Genomic DNA, 22917 nt, shown 5'->3' with positions numbered 1-22917 from the left:
AGAGAGAGAGAGAGAGAGAGAGAGAGAGAGAAAACAAATATGTTAAAATGTCCAACAGGCTTTTGAGGAATGTTTTTTTTTTCTCCATCTCTCAATTGTATTGCATTGCATTATATGTTTTAAAACTACAGAGCTTTGATCATAAAAGTCAGCATTTAAATATAATCTTACTAAAGCCCTATTTGCATGTGATTAGTATTATCTGGGGACCTTGTGTAATTTAGATCTGAACTTTGTTTGGCGCATTCGCACATGGATAAGCAAAGCTTGTGATTTTTCTCGAATTTACTGACTTGCCTCCCGGATGTCAAGGCTCTGCGTAACATTGAGAGTCCGGTTCTATGGTCTGGTTAGATGGATTAAAAAAGAGAAACAAATATAGTTTCGTGCCCTGTGTCACTTACATTTCACCAGGTTAAAATCTAATAGCTCAAGCTTTACGCTTGATTTATTTGTAACACATTAACCTCGAATTATGATGTGAACTCACTTGATTGTGCACTATTTTGGATAGGCTATTGCTTGGAAATGTTTTGACGTTACAGGTCTAGCTGTATGATAAATCATAAATGGAAGAATATTCCTTACCACATGCTGCTATACATGTCATCCATCTCCATTCTTTTTGTTTTCACTCTTCTGATGGTTTTCAGCTTTCTCTTTCTGCAAATTGTATAGTTGTATGATGTATAGCGATATGACCCAGCACCCAAAATACTATCAAAACACTCCAGCGCAGCCTCCATTCTTTGCGAAAGATGGATAAAAGGCGCACAGGAAACAAAAACTTTGAGAATGATATGTGACCCCGCCAAATCACAGAGATTCGGTGTTCTGTGAAACATGGTAGGTCATTTGCGGGGGAATATTTACTTTACAAATTACAGACATGGCTGATTATAAAGATCTCATTGATTCACATTACAAGCACCATTACAAGGCCTTAGGCCACTTCACCACCAGCATGATGGCTCCACCTCAGCCTGTCAGCCCTCCGGCTCCACCTTGGCTCTGCTGTGCTCAGACTCCATCGGGCTCCCTCGTCCCTCCGGTTCCTCCTTGGTGTCTCGTCATCCTGGTTTCACCACAGACTCCCAGGACTCCAGCTGCGCCTCTACCCTCCATCCTTTCGGCTCCACCAGGCTCCTCTTTCCTCCGGCTCTGCCTTGGTCCTCACTCCCTCCTGTGTCGCCCCTGTAGTGATTGGTACTCACGTCACCACTGATTCTGTGATTTTTGGATTACGTCACTTAAGGTGTGAGTACATCATATGACCACTTCCTTCCTCTTACTTCAGGGCACCATCAAGGTCTTTTACCTTGGCAGTATGAGAACACTCCCAACATGAGGCTGTTCAATCATTCAGGATTAATGTAAAGTGGAGGGAGTTGGTCAGCTGATTTATCTAAATGATTGGTGGGGGATATTGTTAACTTCTAGAGCCTCTTCTGTATTATCAGCACAGGGAAGACACAATTTTACTACTAAATTAATACCATGAATGATAAAGGAATAAAGTGCATAAGACGCATAAAATACAAGTGAATAACTTTAGTGTGGCTATGGAAGAGTTAAGTTATCTTATAGAAAGATAAACTGTTGTTTCTCTGAAACTAATAAGGTGAAGAACCTTATGCATCAAACAAATAAATTATTATTTGTTATCAACTAGTATCAACTAATTACCTCTAATGTAAATTAGAAACTCATATACTGATAATATACAATGCCAAGGTCTCTGGAAAGAGGTTAGGTAAAGTGATATGTCTGTGGGATGCATATCTCCTGGAGCACCAAAGGGTCCTAAAATCTGGAGCACGCAGATGAAGGTTTCTTCTCCTGAGCTGAACCTTGTTGCTAATGTCTCTGTGTGTCTTCTGCTTCTCAGACACTCAGAACTCGGTCAATCCGCTCCCGTCTCTCTGGCACGGAGACTTGGGACGTGCTGTAGTCGTTACTGTCTTGCTGGACGAAAACTCTGAACATAGTGTTTGCTAAAATAACGGCAGCTTTGGTAAGCAGAAGAGACTTCTTTCAAAAACATTTTAAATTCCCACTGTAGTCAATAATTGTATCCCTAAAAACTCACCTTTGATCACTCACCAAAATATATATATATATATATAAAAAAAAATTGTTCATGCCTTAAAATAGCTTGAATGTAACACCCTTGCCTCATTTAGTATACGCGGTTCTATGAATATGATCCCCGTCTCCACTCACTCACAGCAGCTCAGAGATCCACTCGTTGACGATCGCATGTTGATCTGATTGGTTACAAATCAAACCGTGTTTTTGAGACTGTCTTTGGTTCACAGCAGTTTTAAGGAGAAAATACTCAGCAATGGTGTTGACTTACTGTATGAATTTATGGTTTGTCTTAAAGCATATTGAAAACATCACATAGACATATAAACATTAAGCTTGATCTTCACCACGGGGATTTAAAAAAATCTCACTGATCCCAAACTTTGAAACAGTATTGTATACTTTAATCAATATAATTATTAACATATTCATAAAAATGATATATTCCATGCCAGAAATGAACAATTCCTAACAAGTATCTTAAACAATATGAGATAATAAAAACTGTGTGTAATTTTAATAAAATAATATTCCGATGATGGATATTTTTTATAAATTCTGTTTATAAAAAAGAGCATGTCACACTGCAGGATCCTTCATATGTCAAGCGTTTTAGACTTTCGCCATTAATAATTAATGCGTTCCTCTGAGTAATGACAATGGAATGATGTCGTGTTTCTGTCTTTGTTCTGGCATTTGCGGCCATACATAAAACACGGTTTCTTTTTAAAGAGAATATCTGACAGACACGACCAGAGATGATAAATATTTGACTAAGGTTTTCATGCTTCTATTAAGAGGCCCGTGTCAGAAAACAGGAAGCCGCAGTCATTTTGATGCAGCTATTTTGGTCGACGGTGCTGGCATTGAGAGGCCAGGTGTGGAAACTTCACCATGATAATATTCAGTGATGGTGTGTGTAGGACAGGCGCACACACGGACACACTGATGGATTACACAGATTAAAACATCCTGGATGACAAAAGAACTTGTCAACCTAAAGAAAGGATGGAGCTCAGAAACACACACTGAGCCAGCGTTAACTTCACCCAATGATGATTTTCATAAAAACAAGCACAGAATGATTTACTTTACTTACTAGAATTACAGTGTCTATGATGAACGCTTGCTATGAATTGTTGTCATGCTGCGCTCTAGTGGCCTCTTTTACTAATGCTTTTCTTTAAAGAGACAGTACACTCAAAAATAAATCATTAAATTAACATTTCTTCTGATTACTGATGTTTAATATACAACACAAAGAGTTATATTGAAGCTATTTTTCATATAATGAAAGTAGATGGTGACAGAGCTTAATATAAACCTACATAAGTATGATATGATAGCTTTTTTTTTTTTCATACAAACATGCCGCATGAAAATGTTGCCGTGCTAATGAAATCAAATAACAAATTTGCTTACATGGTTGCAGTCCTTTTGTTCCACTTTTTGCAGTCAGCAATTATTCAAATTGTATGTCCATAATTAATGTGTGTGATATATATTATTTTAATAAAACAAAAATATATATATTTTTTTAAGCCATAGTCACCATCCAGTTTGATTGTATGTTTATATACACTTACCTAAAGGATTATAAGGAACACCTGTTAAATTTCTCATTAATGCAATTATCTAATCAACCAATCACATGGCAGTTGCTTCAATGCATTTAGGGGTGTGGTCCTGGTCAAGACAATCTCCTGAACTCCAAACTGAATGTCAGAATGGGAAAGAAAGGTGATTTAAGCAATTTTGAGCGTGGCATGGTTGTTGGTGCCAGACGGGCCGGTCTGAGTATTTCACAATCTGCTCAGTTACTGGGATTTTCACGCACAACCATTTCTAGGGTTTACAAAGAATGGTGTGAAAAGGAAAAACATCCAGTATGCGGCAGTCCTGTGGGCGAAAATGCCTTGTTGATGCTAGAGGTCAGAGGAGAATGGGCCGACTGATTCAAGCTGATAGAAGAGCAACTTTGACTGAAATAACCACTCGTTACAACCGAGGTATGCAGCAAAGCATTTGTGAAGCCACAACACGCACAACCTTGAGGCGGATGGGCTACAACAGCAGAAGACCCCACCGGGTACCACTCATCTCCACTACAAATAGGAAAAAGAGGCTACAATTTGCACAAGCTCACCAAAATTGGACAGTTGAAGACAAAAATGTTGCCTGGTCTGATGAGTCTTGATTTCTGTTGAGACATTCAGACGGTAGAGTCAGAATTTGGCGTAAACAGAATGAGAACATGGATCCATCATGCCTCATTACCACTGTGCAGGCTGGTGGTGGTGGTGTAATGGTGTGGGGGATGTTTTCTTGGCACACTTTAGGCCCCTTAGTGCCAATTGGGCATCGTTTAAATGCCACGGCCTACCTGAGCATCGTTTCTGACCATGTCCATCCCGTTTATGACCACCATGTACCCATCCTCTGATGGCTACTTCCAGCATTATAATGCACCATGTCACAAAGCTCGAATCATTTCAAATTGGTTTCTTGAACATGACAATGAGTTCACTGTACTAAAATGGCCCCCACAGTCACCAGATCTCAACTCAATAGAGCATCTTTGGGATGTGGTGGAACGGGAGCTTCGTGCCCTGGATGTGCATCCCACAAATCTCCATCAACTGCAAGATGCTATCCTATCAATATGGGCCAACATTTCTAAAGAATGCTTTCAGCACCTTGTTGAATCAATGCCACGTAGAATTAAGGCAGTTCTGAAGGCGAAAGAGGGGTCAAACACAGTATTAGTATGGTGTTCCTAATAATCCTTTAGGTGAGTGTACATAATCATAATCATCAATTATAACCATCACAGTTTTCCATTTTCATATAGGGAGTTGTATGGACTAACTTTTGGAGTTGGACAGCTCTTGTCAGACTCCGCTATAAAATTATTAATATAATAATCATAATTCCCCATTTTAATGAACACAGCAGCACTTCAAGAGTTTTTGACAGATGACATTTAATTCAATTGACATCTGACATTCAGATCACTACTGGCTCGCCCATTGTGTTGACAACTAAACCTCCAGAGTAAATCTGAGACGTCATAAATAGACAAAGCCGAAAACTAAAAGCATTAAACAATTGTTACAAAAGCTTTCAAGTCAGTCTTCATGTTTATTTCATCTAGCACAATGCAGTGAGACAGTCTGACATGTAAACTACATTTAGTGAACCGCAGTGTGCGAAGAGAAAAGCTCTAGATAAGTGGTACAGGCACAAGTAATTCTCCTATCACGTCGGAATACAGTATATATAGACATACATACAGTATCTAGAGTGTTTATCTGAATGCTACACAGACCCAATAGGCTTAGACGGCAGAGAAAAGAGGTTAATAGACTGATGACAGCACAGATTGAGAGTGAGGAGAGTGGGATGTGACAGTTTCTATATTGTTATGCTCTACACTGATCTAGTATATTATACGTGATATTAGCAGAAAGATGGGTTCCACATTGACACCAAACACACCAGTTCATTTAAGGTCATGGTGATTCCAGTTGGGTGAAAAGAAAGAAAAATCAGGGTCATAAATCAACCCATAAAAAGGAGAAATTCTTCAGAGAAAAGAAATTATACAATGCAAAAACGAAGCAATTTTTAAGCTCAAAATGTTTTTTTTTTGCGACAGGAAGTTTCAGCGTTTCAAGTTTTTTGCAATTGTCATTCTTAATAGTAACAGTACCAATACATAATACATAATATTTAGTTCTTGTACAGTATTATAATAAATTTATTACTATTAATGATACATAATATATAATTATATAATTTAATCATTATATAATCATTATACAATTAAGTGTGTGTGTGTATATGTATGCATGTATATGTATGTGTGTATGTATGTATGTGTGTATGTATGTATGCATGTATATGTATGTGTGTATGTATGAATGTATGTATGTATGTATATGTATGTGTGTATGTATGTATGTATGTGTGTATGTATGTATGCATGTATATGTATGTGTGTATGTATAAATGTATGTATGTGTGTATGTATGTATGTATATGTATGTATGTATGTATGTATGTATATATGTGTGTATGTATGTATGTGTGTATGTGTGTGTGTATGTATGTATGTATGTATGTATGTATGTATGTATGTATGTGTATATATATATATATATATATATATATATATATATATATATATATATATATATATATATATATATATATATATATATATATATTATACACAAAATAATTAGAATGCGATTTATTTCCATTACAGTAATAAGAATTATGGGGAAATGTGCCTAATTGTCTATAATGCGAAATAAATTTCACAATGCAAAAAAAATCGTCGTGTACTTAAAACAGCCTTAATTTTCTTTAAGCAAAATATTACTTAGTCCACAGACATAGTTAGTCCTCCATCGCTCCTCAATGCTCTGTTGGTTTCCCAGAACCGGAACGCTGAAGCCAGCCACAGAAGATCCGGTTCCTCTCCCTCAAAGCCCAACAGAACTCCGCGTCTCAGTGCCATCTTCATGATTGTTAGAATTAACCAAGCTGACATTTAAGGACAAAGAGCTTTTTTTAACATGTGACGTTGACCTAATTGTGGGGCATCACTAAAGACGCAATGAACTCTGGGAAACGTCCAAAGGAACCATAGTGAGAAGATTCCGATTCGGGTAGATTCTGTCAGGATGTGTGTGTTGGATGCCAAAGAGTCAACTGGATATCCGTGTTTTATTGGTGGGGTCAAAGTGCAAATGTCTTTGGCAGCTGCGTTACCGTAGTAACACTGCAGTGGCGTTCGCATGGAACATCATCAGTTCGCATCATCAGTTACTGACGCCCTCGTCTATCGAGTCGGCCACATCTGTGACCTCCAGACTTCCTCTCGCACGCCAGATCTTCACTGTCCGGTCACTGCGGGGCGAGAGGAGAGGAGTGGTAAAGTGAAGGGACTTTAGGAATATGATTCTGCTTCTGATTCCATTTTTATGTAATAATCCTAGTGATGTGTTCTAGTACCTCTGATGAGGAGACCCCCTTTAAATAATGGGTGCTAATTGTACACACACACACACACACACACACACACACACACACACACACACACACACACACACACACACACACACACTAGGCTTTGTATTTGTAATTTGTATTGGGCCAACAATCATGAAAAAGATAGTCGAGAAAAAATGATTATTGTGCCACATTCCTTTAAAGCGGAGCACTTTCGCCCCTCTTTAAAAGCCCCAAATTTAATTTTTTATATTTATTAATTACTGAGCAGGATTTATTACAACAAAACTAAATATACCCTGTCTTCAAGTAAGGCTTATAAAGAATCACTTTAATGCCATGCTGTATTTTTGTTGTTGTTTGAGAAATATTCCATAGATGTTACAGAACCAGTAATTTAACTTTGTGAAAATATTAAACTTCCAGTTTTTGATATTTTGAATATTGATGATATATAAGTTTGCTGCCTGTTAAGAAAAAAAAAAATAAGCAACATTATGAATTTCAAAACCATTTTAGTGCAGTTTTTATTTCACTCCTAAATTTCCCATCATCAGATTCACCATAAGACAGTTTTTCTATCCTTCGTTGTCTGAAGAGAATGAAAGTGCTACAAACAGTATTTTAATTCTAAGAAACTTAGAATTAAAATTCAGAAGCAAAAATCGTTCATCGCAAACTGTTTTGAAGGTGCGTCCACGCCAAGTTGTAATTAAGACATTCCAACTTGTAAAAAGCGTTCACGTCCTCGTAGAACTCGTAATTACAACTTGTAACCTGGGAATTTTCTTAGAGCTCCTACTTTGACCATGTGACCTGTGTACCACCTGACCTCTGCAGACTCATTTGGATGTTGATAGTGTTTCCATAGAAACGCATAATTCCCAGTCTTATTCCCAGTCTAATTCTTAACATCTTAAAATAGAACGTCAAGTGTTGTCATCACGAAATTGCGGTAATCACGACATGTCGTAATTATGACGTTATGACAACGCAGCAGGAGTTTCAGGGCTGAACAAGAATATTATATGTAACATTGCTAACAGGATTTAGAATACTAAATCATAATAATGAGCCTTTAAATAATTAACTCTATACCTGCCAGCGTTTTTGATAATTTTCACAAACTTTTCATGCCCCTCCCCCCAGAATATTTTGTTGTATGAATTTCTGAACATGCAATATATCAAAAGAAAGAACTGACACAGCTTTAAAATAAATAAATAAAATAAATTTAGCTTAATGCATTATTATTATTTTTTTATCAACATTTGATTGTGGATAAGTTTAATAAAAAAAGCAACATTTTAGCAGCAAAAAGCTGAGAAAATTGAGTTTTGGTCAAAGACTACGTCCGGATGGGATTCAGAACGATGATCAAAACATAGATGGAGTAGATCGAGTCCATCAACACCCTCAAAGCTTCACAGTCCTGGGTCGACATTTCATTAGGTAACATAAGGCAGTTCTGATTTCTGCTGCTTAATGTTGATGATCGCGTTATTTTACATACGCATGCTTACATATGCATAAGTTTCTGCTTCTTCGCCTGTTTTGATCAGGAGATTTAGTAACAGCGCCCCCTACCGTGTAACACGGAAAACCGGAAATATCCGTCAATGGCGGGAAAGTGTTGTCTCAAAAAATTATGGAAATGTCCACCAATGGCAGGGGAAAGAGTCAAATGCTAAAGTACATGCATAAAGCTTAAAAAATGCATAAAAAACAGGAAGGAGACTGTCTGAACATTAATAACTTATTAATAAACTTTCAGGAGTCAGTGTCGGCTGCAAAGATGAAGTTGACAGTCTTGACTCGTCATATCCGCAGTATAAGTGGATGCGCCTAACAATAGCGCACATTTATCTAGGTTAACGTTAGAGAGAGCGGCCACATAAAGTGGCTAATCTTAGGCTACGGTTTCAAAAGCCATGTTTAAGGTCAATGAGTGAGGACTTTTAATGCATTCTACTTCTTTCTTTGAATCTACTTTGCAACAATGGCTAGGGTTTTTGATGTAGGGTCCTTTGATTTCAGAGCAAATGACCCAGTTATACTCCACTATTTATTTATTTGGCTGTGAATGAGCAGCAGTTCTCGATTCCCAGTCATAGTGTCCTGCGTGTAATACTCACTCTGAGGCGGTAAACAGAAGACTGCTGTTGGTAGAGATGCTGTTGATGGGACTGTCATGGCCTCGGAGCTCTCCCAGCGGACTCAAGGTGTCCGTGTGCCAGAGTTTGAGGACTCCTCCCCTACAGCCGCTCAGCAGGATAGCAGACGCAGGCACGACTCCCAGAGCACAAACCCAGTCACGATGAGCATTGGGTACCTGCTGTAGGGCAAACAACATGTCAACTCATCAGACCCAGGACAAACACAGTTTGAGCCCTGATTGATTCACGTCCTGATGAGGTAATTAGCCTCTTCCTGATTTCATCCTCAGCACTGATTAATCAACTGATTGGCTAATTGTCCTTGTGGAAGCTACTAAACTTGCATTATAAATGTTGCCAGAGTGAAGCCAAAAAGTATTTGGAAACTTAAGTGACACTTTATAGTGAATAAATATATAAATCAGTCAAGAAATTCTGCAGCCACTGAGATTGTTTTCTCAACATTTGAATAATCTGGTTCAGTGTTCATTACAAGCTGGTCATTGTTCCTCTGAAACCCCTCCACCTCCTCCAGCTCCCTCTGCCTAGATCTGCTATTGGATATTTGTATGTGTACTCATGTAGCAGCAGCAGAAGCATATCTTACATGCTCACAGAAGTGTGTCTGTGTATCTATTGGCAGTGGCAAGTCCGGCTGCAACGGTGTGTGTAGCAGATCTATTCCGCCAAAACTGAATACATTAACATTATCATATCTATTAACATGCTAAATTATTCAGAGAACTGACATGATCTCAGGCAGATTTCTGTGCGCTCACTCCGAGACAGAGAAAAACACAAACGAGCGAAGTCTAGGCTACTTTGAACTTCGGATGCGTGCCTTAGCGGCAGGGCCGGAGTGGGGCCACTTTTCAGCCCGGGAGTTTCAGGCCTAAGACCGGCCCACTTTTTCCATGGCGGAATTCCAAATTAGCACTTTTTCTAAATTGGATAAATGAAGCAACAGTTCAGCTCTTACTATTGTGTAGTTTGTATTAATACCATGGGTTAACAAATAATGTAAAAGTTAAATAATAATTCACTTAGACTTTATAAGAAGCAGTTACGACTTTATTTCACACAATTCTGACTTTATATTTCGCAATTCTGACTTTATAACGCGACTTTATATCACAATTCTGACTCTATATCTTGCAGTTCTGACTTTATAAGCAACTGCAACTTTATTTCACGCAGTCCACTTTATATCTCGCAATTCTGACTTTATAACTCACAATTGCGACTTTATCACACAATTCTGACTTTATAACACGCAATTGCGACTTTATTTCACACAATTCTGACTATATATCTTGCAGTTCTGACTTTATAAGCAATTGCGACTTTATTTCACACAATTCTGAATTTATAACACACAACTGCGACTTTATTTCACACAATTCTGAATTTATAACACAATTGCGACTTTATTTCACACAATTATGACTATATATCTTGCAGTTCTGACTTTATAAGCAATTGCGACTTTATTTCACACAATTATGAATTTATATCACACAATTGCGACTTTATTTCACACAATTATGAATTTATATCACACAATTGCGACTTTATATCACACAATTCTGACTATATATCTTGCAGTTCTGACTTTATAAGCAATTGCGACTTTATTTCACACAATTATGAATTTATAACACACAATTGCGACTTTATATCACACAATTCTGACTATATATCTTGTAGTTCTGACTTAATAAGCAATTGCGACTTTATTTCACGCAGTTCTGACTTTATATCTTGCAATTCTGACTTTATAAGAAGCAATTGCGACTTTATTTCACACAATTCTGAATTTATATCTCGCAATTCTGACTTTATAACACACAATTGCGACTTTATATCACGCAATTCTGACTTTATATCACGCAATTCTGAGAAATAAAGTCAGAATTGCGAGATGTAAACTCGCAATTGTGAGATAAAAAGTCGCAATTATCTTTTAAAATGTTTTATTCTAATCTGTGGCTTAAAAAAAGCTTCCATACCTCCTGGCCTCTTCCTCCCATCCATCCTCCCTGACGTGTTCCGTTACGGTAGGGCCGGCCCAGCTATCGGTAGGCGCCGGCGGTGCCGCGGTAGCCTACCTGAGAAAACGTTTTGGAAAAGACGGACTATGGACCCAACCAACTCTATAGGAGGGGAGGGGAGAACTCCCTCACATGGTACAACCCATGCAGAGGCTGCGCGCTGCGGTGTCAGAATGCGAAACGTGTGTAGCCTATGTAACTAACGTGACATTGAAATGTGAAGAAAAAAAAAAAAAAAAAAAAAAAAAATTCCTCGACCGGCCCAAAAGTGAAGCGGCCCACCGGGAATTCTCCCGATTCTCCCGATTACCCACTCCGGGCCTGCTTAGCGGTCAATGACACACACAAACATCTCAAAATGGCCGTCTTGGCAAGCACTGCATCCGTGTCAGTATATTAGATCCGTGCATTCGGTCTTAAAGTGACAGCAGCCTAATATACTTTCTGCAGTCTCTGTCAATAATGTATCTGTGGCTTTTTGGTCGATATGCAGCCCTAATATATATATATACACAGACCCTTTCCAAAAAATTAGAATATCATGGAAAAGTTTATTTATTTCCATAATTCCATTCAAAACGTTAAACTTCCATAGATTATAGATTCAGGGCCCACAACTTAAACGATTTCAAGTATTTAGTTATTTATTTGTACATAATTTGGGCTTCCAGCTCATAAAACCCACGAAAACAGGATTTCAAAAAATTTGAATATTACATGAAATCACACAGTAATTACACAGTGATACCATGGTCATTGAACCAGGTTTTGGTTGTTTTGGCAGTGGGGGCAGGTGCAAATCCTGCTGGAAAATGAAGGAAACATGAAGTGCTCTGAAAATGTCCTGGTAGACGGCTGCGTTGACTCTGGATTTAATAAAGCACAGTGGACCCAAGTCCTCTTTTCTGATGAGAGCAAATTTTGCATCTCATTTGAAACCAAGGTCCCAGAGTCTGGAGGAAGAATGGAGAGGCACACAATCCAAGATGCTTGAAGTCCAGTGGGAAGTTTCCACAGTCTGTGTTGGTTTGGGGAGCCATGTCATTGGCTGGTGTCGGTCCACTGTGCTGTCCACTCAACGCAGCCGTCTACCAGGACATTTTCAGAGCACTTCATGCTTCCTTCATTTTCCAGCAGGATTTGCACCTGCCCACACTGCCAAAATGACCAAAACCTGGTTCAATGACCATGGTATCACTGTGTGATTTCATGTAATATTCTACTTTTTTGAAATCCTGTTTTCGAGGGTTTTATGAGCTGGAAGCCCAAATTATGTACAAATAAACAACTAAATACTTGAAATCGTTTAAGTTGTGGGCCCTGAATCTATAATCTATGGAAGTTTAACGTTTTGAATAGAATTATGGAAATAAATCAACTTTTCCATGATATTCTAATTTTTTGGAAAGGGTCTGTATATATCTCATGTATAATGTTGTTAATATAGCTGGTCATACCTGCAGTAGGTCCTTGCGGGTCAGGTCCCATTTCTTAATGCCGTTGTCTCTGGAGCCGCTAAACAAACAATCACCCTGAACCACCAGGGACTCGATGCCATCGTAGTGGGGCGGCTCGAAGTTATGAGTGGGGCTGATACTACCCACAGCACCCTCCGTCACATCAAACATCTGCAGAAACAAATGACATCATATTTGGTAGGGGGTTAAAGGACTTCAGATTTTTTTCAGTCAACATTTATGTGATTAAAGTCAAGTTAACATCGATTAGTCGCCGATGACGCCATTAATGAAGAAATAAGCCTGAACCTCAAGCCGAGCCTCAGGCGTGGGTTGCCTTGTGTACAGATATGGCGTATGACACAGCGCTGCCCAAAAGGCTATTGCTCCTACGTAACAGCTTATTTTTATCACTTCACTTTTGTCTTTGGGTCGTTATATTTCTCACAGATGTGTCTGCTCGCTCTAAATCAGAAACAGATGAAGCAGCACAGTGAAGATTAAATTTATTTAAATGCATTAATGAGAGAGAGAGAGAGCGATTGCCAGTGAATTAATCCTGGCAGCGTCTCTCTACTAATAGTGAAGCTGTGGGTTTTAGTTACTAAGAAATACATGCTAGATTTTTTCAGTGTCTAAGCTATTGGTAACACTTTACAATAAGGTTCATTAGTTAACATTAGTTAACTACATTAGTTAGCATGAACTGATAATGAACTGCACATATACAGCATTTATTAATCTTTGATAATGTTAACTTCAACATTTTCTAATAATCTTGTTAACATTAGTTAATGCACTGTGAACTAACATGAACAAACAATGAACAGCTGTATTTTTATTAACTGACGTTAACAAAGATTAACAAATACAGCAACAAATGGATTGCTTATTGTTAGTTCATGTAAGTTAATCCATTAACTAATGTTAACTAATGAACCTTATTGTAAACCAATGTTACCAAGCTATTATATTAATAAAATCACAGAACAGTGTTGACTCTACATTTCTGCGCTACTGAATGTTTCGGTGTGTGCGGTCTGGACGTGATGTGTGAGCTACACTGTTTACGCTGCGAGCTGTATGTGTGTGCGTTACAATACAGTATATTTTAGAAGAGCGAATAACTTCCATGTACAATAAGCTGTTTAAAACGTGCATTCTCCAGATCAATTTTAAGCATCCAGAAGGTATAATCAAACATCTTGTGGAGCGCTCTCAGAGTGCGCATTTATTTGTCATTTTAACTGTTGGAAACAGCGTAAAAGTGGACTTCAAAGATTTCTTATCCTATTGCGCCCTCTATAGGTCACGATCAGCGACTAGTCGACGTCAAAGCATAAAGCATCATGACAGAACATTAAAGTCAGTGCAACCCCTAGTATTTGCCAAAAATGATACTTTCTGCGCATGCAGAAACACACAAGTTTGACTCGCACATGCCTGATATGGAGAATTTTGTAGCGTCATCTTACGAGAGATTCCAAGTTACAGGGGCTTTATATGCTCGGTACGAAGGGCACTGCAAACAACATTAATACAACACGCAACAGGAAGTGGACAGGTACATTTACAAGCTCACTGCGCATCAGATGAGTACTACCAAAGACTATAGATATAGAAATACTTATGAATGGGAGAAACTGCAACGCGTAATATGGCGGCATAGTCCCACCTTCTAAGTAAAAGAGCCAATCGCTGATTGGAAAAGTCATTGAATCGCTGTAGAACAGTGCCAGTTCCCATAGAAACATGAGACTCGCACTTAGGATTGCACATCCGCGTTGGCTCATCTAGCCTGAAAAATACGCTTTTTTAACACTATTTGAGCATAAGCATTTGTTGCTGATTTGAAATATGTTATTTGATTGTGAGTTCGCCAAGCAGTTTTTGAGATTTCAGGATTCTCCTGTTCAAATAGATAAGGCTTCAATTCAATTACTCACTTTTTTTTTTCACAAGGGTACTCATTCTAGCACAATTTAATTTTTTTGTTGTTGTCCAATTTAATTGAACATATATTTTGTTGTTAGAATATAACAAAATCAAACAAATCAAGGTTTTAACTATATTTACTGTAGACATTTCCGAAACTTTTGGTAACGGGGTTGAAAATATTCAAAATCTCTTCTATAGAAAATAAAAAGTGCTCTTGAGGCTGAGCATCTCCTTTCACTGATCATTGTTGAAATGGAAAAACACATAGTCAGGGTCTATTTTGTAATTATTTATGGAAAACGCAGATAGATATACAAACCTTGATGTAGTGATCCTTAGAGCCTGTGATAACTAGATCCTGTCCATTGCCAGTCTGATCAACAGTCAAGCACATGACTGGACCGAGATGGCCTGTTAATTTTCCTGTAGACACAAACCTGACAAAAACAGGTGGAAACCAACCGAAACTGTCAGATATATGATGCGGCAAATGATGTATAGCTCTCAGAGTGGGTGAAGTGAAGGACGCGGTGTCGAAGTCATACCGTCTAAGGTCCCATACGCGAACAGAGTTGCCCGCGGCAGCATAGAGAACGCTTCCAGACGGGTTCAGGAAGATCTGGTTGATCTGGTTTTCCCCGGCCGGGATGGTCACAGTGCGGTTCGTGCTGGCTGCACATGGGTCACCAGCGTTCACCAGACCTGACGATCTGAAGGCAGAAACACACAATCACAGAGGGAGAAGTTTTGAAAACCAGGACACTCAATGGCCATTTTGATCATTCAATAAATACATTTACAATTACTCCAGTACAGGAGTGTCCAAGCTGGTACTGAAATGCTTTTAATACATTTTTACCAACATGGCCTCAAGATCATCTGACCCAAATGTGAAGGAGATCTGAAGGAAGGTGTTGGACAAGCCAAATTCCAAATGTCAGATTTGTATAATATGGAATAGTGACGAGAGTTCAGGACTGCTTTTATTCTGTGAACTGAGACGTGTTTGGAGATTCATCTTCTGATCTGGATGATCATACCACAGTGGTCATGGACTTTATTCGGTACTGTGTAAGTGACTGCATACCCAATAAAACAGTTCGCTCATTTCCTAACCGGAAACCGTGGTTTTCTGCTGAAACCCGTTACAAGATGCGTGCGTTATGCCTTGTAAATCATTTATAAAGGAGATTTAAAGACTCAGTTTTCTTCTAAACAGAAAAAGGAAACAAACACACACAGTGATACAGAACATAGAAATATTAACAGCCTTTAAATCTCCTTTATAAATGTTTTACAAGGCATAACTAGTCCTCACTTTAGATGAGCTCAAAAATAGTGAACTGACCACTACTAAATACTTCATAACTACCTGAATTACAGTAGAAATACATGTTAATAAAGCATTTATTAACACACTGAGTAACTATTACCATATGTCTGAATAATAAATATGTATGAATGTACTTTTAAATAGTTTAATCATTTACTCACACTTTCTAAGTGATCTTATGAACCACTGACAATTCCTAAATAACTGCTTTGTAAATGATCCTATACTTTATTTAGAAATGATAAATTGATCATTAATAAAGTATGAAAATACAATTATTAAACACATTATAGATATGCTTTTAAAACAAGAATAAAGCATTTATATCTGTATTTATATACTGCTTATTAATGTCTATTCATTTATAAAACTTTATAAAATGATTAATTGTTTACTAATTCTTAACTAATGATTAATAGCGTGGAGTTATTATAAAGTAGTAGTAGTAGTAGTAGTAGTAAAATCTTTATTTGTCCCTTTACAGGGCAATTTAAGTAGCTTCAACCTCACAAACATACAAATTTTTATAAAAACAGAATGACATCACAAAACATTTTTTACAACTAAAAGTGTTACTGAAAACTCCAGTTAAACATCAGCTCTACAGTCTCAGAGCCTCTAGGACTGCAGCCATTCAAACAATAGAGAAGTGTGAACGACGTGTGTTAATGGGCCACTGCAGTTCCTGCTCCAGCCTACAGGAGCGCTGCTGAGTATGGACTTAAACACACACACACATGTAGGTCCCCACTTGGTCAAAAATGTAAAAAATTCACCAGAGCGTGTTTTAGCTGATTTTAACATGTTTTAAAGCATGACCAACAGGGGACTTGAAAAAAGTCCCCACTTGGCTCGACGGTCCCCTGTTGGTGAGTGTGTAACGACACCAAGGTCCCCACTTAGATAGGTAGACAAGTACACACACACACACACACACACACACACACACATATATATATACAGTGAGGAAAATAAGTATTTGAACACCCTGCTATTTTGCAAGTTCTCCCACTTAGAAATCATGGAGGGGTCTGAAATTGTCATCGTAGGTGCATGTCCACTGTGAGAGACATAATCTAAAAAAAAAAAATCCAGAAATCACAATATATGATTTTTTAACTATTTATTTGTATGATACAGCTGCAAATAAGTATTTGAACACCTGTCTGCCTTTAAAATGTCCACCTCCACTCCATTTATTATCCTAAATTAGATGCACCTGTTTGAGGTCGTTAGCTGCATAAAGACACCTGTCCACCCCATACAATCAGTAAGAATCCAACTACTAACATGGCTAAGACCAAAGAGCTGTCCAAAGACACTAGAGACAAAATTGTACACCTCCACAAGGCTGGAAAGGGCTACGGGGAAATTGACAAGCAGCTTGGTGAAAAAAGGTCCACTGTTGGAGCAATCATTAGAAAAAGGAAGAAGCTAAACATGACTGTCAATCTCCCTCGGACTGGGGCTCCATGCAAGATCTCACCTCGTGGGGTCTCAATGATCCTAAGAAAGGTGAGAAATCAGCCCAGAACTACACGGGAGGAGCTGGTCAATGACCTGAAAAGAGCTGGGACCACCGTTTCCAAGGTTACTGTTGGTAATACACTAAGACGTCATGGTTTGAAATCATGCATGGCACGGAAGGTTCCCCTGCTTAAACCAGCACATGTCAAGGCCCGTCTTAAGTTTGCCAATGACCATTTGGATGATCCAGAGGAGTCATGGGAGAAAGTCATGTGGTCAGATGAGACCAAAATAGAACTTTTTGGTCATAATTCCACTAAACGTGTTTGGAGGAAGAAGAATGATGAGTACCATCCCAAGAACACCATCCCTACTGTGAAGCATGGGGGTGGTAGCATCATGCTTTGGGGGTGTTTTTCTGCACATGGGACAGGGCGACTGCACTGTATTAAGGAGAGGATGACCGGGGCCATGTATTGCGAGATTTTGGGGAACAACCTCCTTCCCTCAGTTAGAGCATTGAAGATGGGTCGAGGCTGGGTCTTCCAACATGACAATGACCCGAAGCACACAGCCAGGATAACCAAGGAGTGGCTCTGTAAGAAGCATATCAAGGTTCTGGCGTGGCCTAGCCAGTCTCCAGACCTAAACCCAATAGAGAATCTTTGGAGGGAGCTCAAACTCCGTGTTTCTCAGCGACAGCCAAGAAACCTGACTGATCTAGAGAAGATCTGTGTGGAGGAGTGGGCCAAAATCCCTCCTGCAGTGTGTGCAAACCTGGTGAAAAACTACAGGAAACGTTTGACCTCTGTAATTGCAAACAACGGCTACTGTACCAAATATTAACATTGATTTTCTCAGGTGTTCAAATACTTATTTGCAGCTGTATCATACAAATAAATAGTTAAAAAATCATACATTGTGATTTCTGGATTTTTTTTTTAGATTATGTCTCTCACAGTGGACATGCACCTACGATGACAATTTCAGACCCCTCCATGATTTCGAAGTGGGAGAACTTGCAAAATAGCAGGGTGTTCAAATACTTATTTTCCTCACTGTATATATATATATATATATGAAGAGTTCAGATGCAAAAGCCTCTAAATGCCATTTGAAATTTTCTTATAGAATGATCATTTTTATCAAGCTCGTATATTTAAGTTCAGTAATTTCACTTAAATGATAATTAATAGGTAATCTTCACTGCCATTTAAGTGAAATTATTGAATTTAAATATACGAGCATCTGAACTCTTCATATATATATATATATATAAGCAAATGTGTGTTCAGTGCAAATAAACTTGCTGCCTAGTGTTTTATTAATAAAGTAACAAATTATGTGTTTTTTTTATTGTTTTTAATTTTTATTTTATAACTGTTGGTCCATTAAGCCTCATTAAGCGTTTTCTTGGGTTTCGAGGAAAACGTACAATTAAACGCGTTGCGTTCATATTCTGTGCTCAATTTTTTTCTGTATAGGCTATATGGTGTTTCCTGTTTGGTCTTTTAATACCACTGTCTCAATTAAACGCGTTCATATTCTGTAAAACTATTCCAGTAAAACTAATGATATTTCATAAAAATATTTTCCAAGCGTTTTAAAAAATAGCTGATACATATGCATACAAATGTTTGCATTGTGGCTGGCGTTGTTCATTGGTGAGGCATCGACCAATAAAATGACTTCATTCCGACCCCAGCCCCGCCCCCGACTCTGCTCTCTCAAGTCTGCATTTACAAGTGCACGAGTGAGTTTTGCTACAGGCATATCGCAAAAAGAGTAGCAAAAGTCAAAGCGCTAGGATTTGAAGCTGTACTGCCAGATATGAGAGGTTGTGAGTGCCGACTTGTGGTTGTACAACGAAACTGAACTAAAGCACAAAGATAAATGTGTAGTACACAATTGTGCCTGTCATTTTGTTTATGTAAATGACACTTTACACATTTGTAACTATTAATCTGCAACTTCGAATTCAAAACACAGGTGTTCTGAGTATTGTCTGTGTGTGCAAATCGATAGATGCAGCTTTTCACATCAGAGCTGCAAGTATAAATTTCAACTTACAAATACAAATATTAATTTTACAAGTTCTCACATTCAAATTAGCAAGCTCTCGAGTTTTGCTACTGTTTTACCTTCATAACGTTAACACGTTAATGGATGTAATTAATTCAAAATAATTTAGCACAAATAAATTGCTGAAGCACATGAAATTGCATCATTAATAACGCAGATAGATGATCTCGGGAGTCGGGAGTTTATCAAGCACTGTAACCCTGTAGGAGGACATTTCTCTTCTAACGCTTTAACCTGATTTCACTTCTCTGTTTGCAATCAGATCATTTTAAGTCGCTAAACTCAGGGAAATTCATTCAAACAATCAGTCCAAGTGCTAATGTAAAGAAAACCAGGCTGATTGCATCAGAGATGGCATCTAGAGACCCGGAAGACAAAAATGTAGATGTATCAAATGGTTTAGAAGATATAGTTTGATAAGTGTATTGAGCCATTGTTACAAAATGAATTGGCTTAAATCTTCTAAACGGCTTGACTAATCAAATTTCTTTTGATAACTTTTTGTCATTAGTGTCTATTAGGGGTGACACCGAATAGTTGAAGATTCGATGCTTCGATTGGAGGAGCCTGATTCGACTACCGATCTCGCGGTCGAATCTTCGCAGAGGTGTTATGAAACGAGGATCATGCCACTGGCTATATGAGGGCGTTCAATGTCTGATTTCACATAGAACTACCGGTTTTCTGTCAATACGTTAATATTCAGCCTATTATGATAATGCTGTAATGTGCAAAGAAAGAAGCTTTTAATAAATATTTTTTAACGTGCGTGAATAAATCCAAACACCCCGTGACAGATTTCAGTTTCACTTTCAATCCGTGACCGACAGAGGAGCGTCGTGGCGGCAAGGATTTAAATCTTTAACAATGTCTGGGATAAGAAAATCTAAAGTGTGGATGTACACCATCAGAAAGGATATTCTCCAAGGCTGGATTTAGCATCAGGAAAACCCTGATCGCACTTCTGCCGGCCAACGTTAACAAGTTGGTTTTCCACGGGACATTCTAAAACGCTTAACGTGAAAAAAGCTTTTAAAAAACTTAAAAGGCACTTTAACGTGGCTTAATGTATGTATACAGTACACACTTTATTAAGAAACCATACTATGTGCAGATAAGCAGATGAACCCAGAATATGAACACAATGAGTTCCTCCTATAGTAAAGCGTTTTCTATAAACGCTTTTCATGTTTTAGAATGTATTTTATCCGCGCGCACAATTTGAAAAGACTCCAACGGACACAGACAGAGTGAAAGACTGGATTTGTTCTCTCGATCAGGTCGGGTACAAGTGATTTAAAACTTTCAGCCGATTCTAATTTGATTGTTGGATGCTGTGAACATTTTTAGCTAAAAAGACTGCCACTCCAGTTTAGCATTTATTGAGTTTAGCATTTATAAAGTTGAAAATTCTGGCTACTATTGTTATTTTAATAATTTCTTTATTATTATATTATTTATTGATCTTTCAGGGTTATCTAATCTAACTATTTGTGGCTTGTGTTTTGAATATATGTTCCCCTGCACTTTAGGCATTTTGCACACATTTGCTCCTCATCTTGTGACTTGATTCTGATTTATTTCGTTTTGTTTTTTTATTTATTAGAAAGGTATATTCTGTTCTAATAGAATTTTGTAAATTAATTGTTTATTTTTTCGGTGCATCGATGTTGTGCTGTACTTAGAGCTTGCTCGCACAGGTAATTTAGCCGTTTTAATTAGATTTGCATGTGAAATGCAAATCCTGTCTGCAGTGTGGCCTTTCTGGAGTTATTTATGTTATTTCTTAGTTTTATTGATCCAAAATGTTTTTATACATTTTCTTCTATATCTTTGTGTGATTTTCTGTACATCGCCACTTTGAAATGTTAAAGCCCCGCCCCCATAAACATGATTCGACTATTAGTCGACTATAGGCAAGACTTGACGATTCTGATTCGACTCTGAAAATCCATAGTCAGGGACAGCCCTAGTGTCTATAGATGATGCATGCAAAATTTTGTGTGAATCAGTCAAGTAGTTTGGGAGGAGAGTTTTGTCTGTCATTGAGGTTTTCGGTAACTCGAGTTGGCCGACAGACTGCAGAATGTTGTCCACTAGAGGTTACCACATAATAAGACATTTTTTTCTTCTGAAATCTAATCAGTTTAACACGGACAAGACATTCTGTGTAAACAATCCAGTTTCAACTTCTGCACAATATATCATAAAATATCCGCCATTTTTATCAATGGGATTCAGAAATACTAATGTTATACACAAGAGGGAACACAAGACAAGATTTTTTTTTTTTATCTGATTCCTATGAAAGCTTGTTTCCGCCACAATAATTGTGACTTTTTGTCTCACAATTCTGTCTTTTTATCTCAGAATTGTGTGATATAAAGTCGCAATAGCGAGTTATAAAGTCAGAATTGAGTGATATAAAAGTCGCAATTATCTTTTAAAATGTTTTATTCTGTGGTGGAAACAAGCTTGCATAGATTCCATCAGTCTGAATGTCGAATAAATGTACAGAACCAGTTTATTTGTAGTGCACTGACTATATAGTCTTAAATAATAAGTTTACAAAAGGATGCTTACAGAAATGAATTATATGATCAAAATAATGTTTGCAAGCTGAAATAAGGGATTTCCTTTGAAAGTCAGTTGTCCCTTGCTAACCTGCTTCATCAAACCAAACTATCATCCACATGGGCCATTTATGCTTGGATCCCGATGATCGTCGCTTGCGGCTTCATTTTGAAGAATTAAATGTTTGTGCTTGTAGTTTCCGAATGCATGTCTGATATGTTCAGGAACTCACGTGAGGGTCCGGATGCACTTGGCCGAGTCACGGATGTCCCAGACTTTGATGTAGGAAGTGGAGACTGTGAACACCAGACTGGAGCTGTAACGCACAGACACCACGTTGTTGGGGTGTCCGCCTAGAGACATGATCTCCTGTCCCGTCACCAGGTTCCACACTTTACAGGTCCGGTCTGGGAAAAGGAAACAGGGCCAGGTTATAAAAACTGGCTGGACCAATTATTCTTACTAGTAAGTAATAAAATAAAATAAAAAATTTGAAGGAACTGAATTCTTTACAATCATTGTTGTTATTTTTTTACTAAAAATTAAAGCTGAAATAAAATTAAATATTAATATTAAATTGAAAAACTTAATGAAAATTAGAAACGTTGCATTGGCAACTAACTTAAATGAAAGAAGTTTGTTTAAAACTGAAATAAAAATTAAAGCTAAATAGAAATATTATATGTGAAACACATAAAATCACTAAAGCAAACAAAAACGAAAATAAAAAACTTAAAATGTAAAAATAAAAG

General features: G+C 37.9%; 1 protein-coding gene across 5 annotated transcripts in view; it reads right to left on the bottom strand.

Moving 5' to 3' along the window:
* Nucleotides 1–6339: 6339 nt before the first annotated feature.
* kif21a (kinesin family member 21A) overlaps nt 6340–22917 on the bottom strand; it is an 89791-nt gene continuing 73213 nt past the window's right edge. For all 5 annotated transcript variants that reach the window (XM_081356829.1, XM_081356830.1, XM_081356831.1 and 2 more), the window contains 6 exons: nt 22398–22572; nt 15255–15419; nt 15029–15146; nt 12772–12942; nt 9243–9442; nt 6340–7005 (listed from right to left, as the gene is read on the bottom strand). In XM_081356829.1, the coding sequence (XP_081212955.1) occupies nt 6918–7005; nt 9243–9442; nt 12772–12942; nt 15029–15146; nt 15255–15419; nt 22398–22572 (917 nt within the window). In that variant the 3' untranslated portion in view covers nt 6340–6917. The remainder of the gene's footprint in view (nt 7006–9242; nt 9443–12771; nt 12943–15028; nt 15147–15254; nt 15420–22397; nt 22573–22917) is intronic.

The sequence above is a fragment of the Scardinius erythrophthalmus genome (genome assembly GCF_964197995.2).
Source record: "Scardinius erythrophthalmus genome assembly, chromosome: 24".
Taxonomy (NCBI): Eukaryota; Metazoa; Chordata; class Actinopteri; order Cypriniformes; family Leuciscidae; genus Scardinius; species Scardinius erythrophthalmus.
Note: the sequence above shows the minus strand (reverse complement) of the source record. Positions and strands in the feature narration are given on the sequence as shown.